At 39.2% G+C, this 4,024-nt stretch overlaps 1 protein-coding gene across 4 annotated transcripts; it reads left to right on the top strand.

Annotated features, from left to right (window-relative positions):
• Window positions 1-751: 751 nt before the first annotated feature.
• LOC138381861 (protein tyrosine phosphatase type IVA 1) lies at window positions 752-3,212 on the top strand. Of its 4 annotated transcripts, none has more exons than XM_069466463.1 (2): window positions 752-1,233; window positions 1,414-3,212. In XM_069466463.1, the coding sequence occupies exon 2, from the start codon at window positions 1,440-1,442 to the stop codon at window positions 1,911-1,913; it is 474 nt and encodes a 157-aa protein (XP_069322564.1). In that variant the 5' UTR covers window positions 752-1,233; window positions 1,414-1,439; the 3' UTR covers window positions 1,914-3,212. The 4 variants fall into 4 exon arrangements, with proteins under 4 accessions (XP_069322564.1, XP_069322563.1, XP_069322566.1 ...); XM_069466465.1 differs by lacking the exon at window positions 752-1,233 and having other exon boundaries at window positions 1,386-1,496; window positions 1,590-1,978; XM_069466464.1 differs by lacking the exon at window positions 752-1,233 and having other exon boundaries at window positions 1,386-1,727; window positions 1,785-1,978.
• Window positions 3,213-4,024: the final 812 nt, after the last annotated feature.

Raw genomic sequence — 4,024 nt, 5'->3', positions numbered from 1 at the left:
CTTTCCATGGTTCAACTTCCAACAATACATAGAACAACTAGGAAGAAAATCAGCAAGAAAATAGAGGATTTAGGGAAAATGGGAGACATTAGTCAAAGAATACATAATTACAATTCGATAGAAGGAGACCAGAGTAATAGTCTCAATTTATTTGTTTTGTTTTTACCTATCAAGTTTATGCTCGGTTTAGGATCCACGAGATAATATTTTTAATGCAGAAAACTGAGCATCAACAAAACAAACAAAATGACTTGCAGCCTAGCAGTGTGTTCAGGGCAAGGTAGTGTAGGTGACCCTCTGAATAAGGCAGCCCAGTCAGAACCAGAAATCACTTCATGTTCTAACTATAATAATCAACAAATGAATCACGGTGTTAATTAAGCTTCTTTAGAAGTTGCTGCATCATGAGATTCACTTCTGCATACATGTGTAACCACTTTGGGTTGGAAGTGGAAATTCTTAGAGGTCTGACTAACCGATACACAAAACAATTCTGAAGACATTAACTGGAGAAGCACCTTCATACAGTTCCCCAGATTCAGTGTGTTGTAGAGGGGCCTGGGTTTGGAGGCGTGCAGGAGGCAGAGAGGAGAGGAGTATGGTCAGAGAGCCAGGGCCCTTGGCTACAGGGCCCTCAACACTGGCCACTTCAAACAGAAAAGCTCCACTTGGATCAATTTTATGAATGAGGGTTCCACCTGAGATTTCTTTTAAAGAAAGCATTTACTTGCTTTAAAAAGAGAAAGCCCAGGCTCTCTTCCGAGCCGCTCACTGCATGGTAGAGCCTGGTGCCCCCGCCGCCGCCTGCATCGCCGCCGCCGCCGCCCCGCGACGACCACCGCCACCCCCTGCCCTGCAGCCGCCGCCACCGCCGCCGCCTGTGTCGCCGCCGCCTCGGGACCGGCTGTATGATTAGGCCACAATCTTCAATGAGTAAACATATTCCTCAGTTCTGTGGTGTTCTTGGTCACACATTTATGGAGTTTCTGAAGGGCAGTGGAGATTACTGCCAGGCACAGCACGACCTCTATGCAGACAAGTGAACTGTAGAAATTCATTACTACTCCACCAAGAAGCCCCCATAAGAGTGGTTAACCTGGACACAGAAGTGTTGAATTGAAATCTGCAGAGCATTTTACAAGAGTTCTGACCTGGATGGGGTAAACCTCAGTGCACTTCCTTTTTGTTGCCTCAGTATTACTGGATTGAAGAATTGCTGCTTCTTGTTAGGAGGTTCATTTCATTTACCATTACTTCCAACTTCATACTCAAAGCACTGAGAATTTCAAGTGGAGTATATTGAAGTAGACTTCAGTTTCTTTGCATCATTTCTGTATTCAATTTTTTAAATTCTTTCATAACCCTATTGAGTGTTTTTTAACTAAATTAACATGGCTCGAATGAACCGCCCAGCTCCTGTGGAAGTCACATACAAGAACATGAGATTTCTTATTACACACAATCCAACCAATGCAACCTTAAACAAATTTATAGAGGAACTTAAGAAGTATGGAGTTACCACAATAGTAAGAGTATGTGAAGCAACTTATGATACTACTCTTGTGGAGAAAGAAGGCATCCATGTTCTTGACTGGCCTTTTGATGATGGTGCACCACCATCTAACCAGATTGTTGATGACTGGTTAAGTCTTGTAAAAATCAAGTTTCGTGAAGAACCTGGTTGTTGTATTGCTGTTCATTGTGTTGCAGGCCTTGGGAGAGCTCCAGTGCTTGTTGCTCTCGCATTAATCGAAGGTGGAATGAAATACGAAGATGCAGTACAGTTCATAAGACAAAAGCGGCGTGGAGCTTTTAACAGCAAGCAACTTTTGTATTTGGAGAAGTATCGTCCTAAGATGCGGCTGCGCTTCAAAGACTCCAATGGTCATAGAAACAACTGTTGCATTCAATAAAACTGGGGTGCCTGATGCTATTGCCTCGGAAGTAAAATTTGACACAGGACCCAATATGTCATATGTATTAGCCAACGTGTTGGCTTGGTGAATAAGTCTAATGAAGCTTCCATGAGAGTATTGTAAAGCAGTTTTACCAGGCTGCAAGTTTAACAGAATTGCAACCTATGTGTCTGGGTTACAGTTAGCCTTTTTGGACACTTAGCAAAAGATTCTTGCTGTTCAGCATTTAAAATGTGCTTATCATTTGTACCAATTGACCTTCCCTGAAATCATGCGGTATTGAGTTATGTCTTGTTTAAATCTATTCCCATGCCAGAATCTTATCAATATGTAAGAAATTTAGAAAGATTAGGTGCCAAAATACCCAGCACAATACTTGTATATTTTTAGTATCGTACAGAACTAAAATCCCAGGAACTATGAACACTCTAGACCTTATATGGTTTATCCATTTCAGACATTGAAAGTAGGGCCTACATGGTTATTTGCCTGCTCACTTTATGTTTACATCTCCCACATTTATACCAGTATGCATCAGGTTTGCTTAACCATTGACTTTTCTTATTTTTACCAAGTCTTACAGTGATTATTTAATGTCTTTCTGTAAATCTCATTTTGTGCTGTTATGAAAAACCTCCATTTTGAAAATCTACATTGTACAGAAGCACATGTCTTTAATGTCTTCAGACAAAAAAGCCTTACAGTTAATTTAATGTTTGCACTCTGAGGTGCAACTTAACAGGGAGGGCCTCCAAAAAGAATGGGAGGGGGCTATCAAATATTTTTAGCAAAATGTTGCCTTTGTCTTGTGCAGAACATGTAGAAATATGCTCTTTAATTTAGTAAATATTTTTTAAAAGGTAGAGATGGCTTTGTTAATTGTAGCTAAAACAATTCTTAATCATAAAATTTCTGAAATTCTTGTAATTTTTTTTCCATACTTATCAGAAGTTGTTTACCAACTTATTTTTGTTTGAAGTGTGATTTTTTTTTCCTTCTCTTCCCAACCTCTCTTGCAAAAAAAAAAAAAGAAGTGGGTTTCTGTTAATGAATTGAGCAGACATCTAATATTTTATATGCCTTTGAGCTGTGTAACTTAATATTTGGATACTTGATAATTTGTTTTATTATGTAATTGATAAAATGGTGATGTGTATTAATGTTAGTTCAACCATATATTTATACTGTCTGGGAATGTGTGGTTATAGTTCTGTGGGAGAAATAATTTGTCAGTGTTCACCAGCTTGTAAAAACTTAGTGCGAGAGCTTAAACATCTAAATAAATAATGAAATGCAAAAAAAAAAAAAAAAAAAAAAAGAGAAAGCCCAAAAACCACTGACCTAAAGGAATGGATATATTTTGTTACAAAAATAGAGGCAATAAAAACTTTGTAGTATAGAATATTAAGGAAGAAAACTGACTCCCAAGATATTGCCTACACTTCTGTTGATTTAATCCCATTCTCTTGGAGCCGTGCTGGTGCCTCCTGCTTACTGGAATGCCCCCTTATCTTACACCATCCAATAAACACACACACCTCACAAACGGAACCATGTGGTTCCTGTAATAAATTTGGGATTCTGGTTTACGTAACTATTGTACACAACAGAAACAGCTAGGATGCTATCTCAGTGTGTTTACATTGTTCCTTTTGATTTTAGACATAGGTGGTTCCTTTTTGCTTCCCACGGTTCTTAATAATAGGGAACACAGTTTGACAAGCTAAGACCTTCTTGAGTGTAGTATTGTTCCATGCAGAAATTAGTTCGGCTTCTCCGGGTCACTGACAGACCAAGCACGACAGTAACTCTGTCTCCCTGTCAACTCTCTGGCTTTCTACATGGTCCATGCCTCCTGTATGACTCTAATTTCAATCTAAAGACTGTGTCTCCTCATTGTGTACAGGGTGATAGTCCATTTCACCTTGTCAATCCTCACTGTTATCATTGTTGATTATGACATTTTTTCACCTGGTATTCTGTTGTAAATATACTGCCAAAGCTTTGTAATGACATACATAAGTACAAACCTTCCATCTGAGACATTGCCCCAAATCAGCCGGAAGTAGATCAATGACTGCATCACCCCTCCCTGCATAGATATGGAA

Source organism: Eulemur rufifrons, chromosome 3 (genome assembly GCF_041146395.1).
Source record: "Eulemur rufifrons isolate Redbay chromosome 3, OSU_ERuf_1, whole genome shotgun sequence".
NCBI classification, from domain to species: Eukaryota; Metazoa; Chordata; class Mammalia; order Primates; family Lemuridae; genus Eulemur; species Eulemur rufifrons.
This window is presented reverse-complemented; position numbering and strand designations above follow the sequence as displayed.

What these genes read in the sequence shown, in the direction of transcription:
- LOC138381861 (XM_069466462.1), top strand. Translation starts at nt 1,392, where the DNA reads ATGGCTCGAATGAACCGCCCAGCTCCTGTGGAAGTCACATACAAGAAC.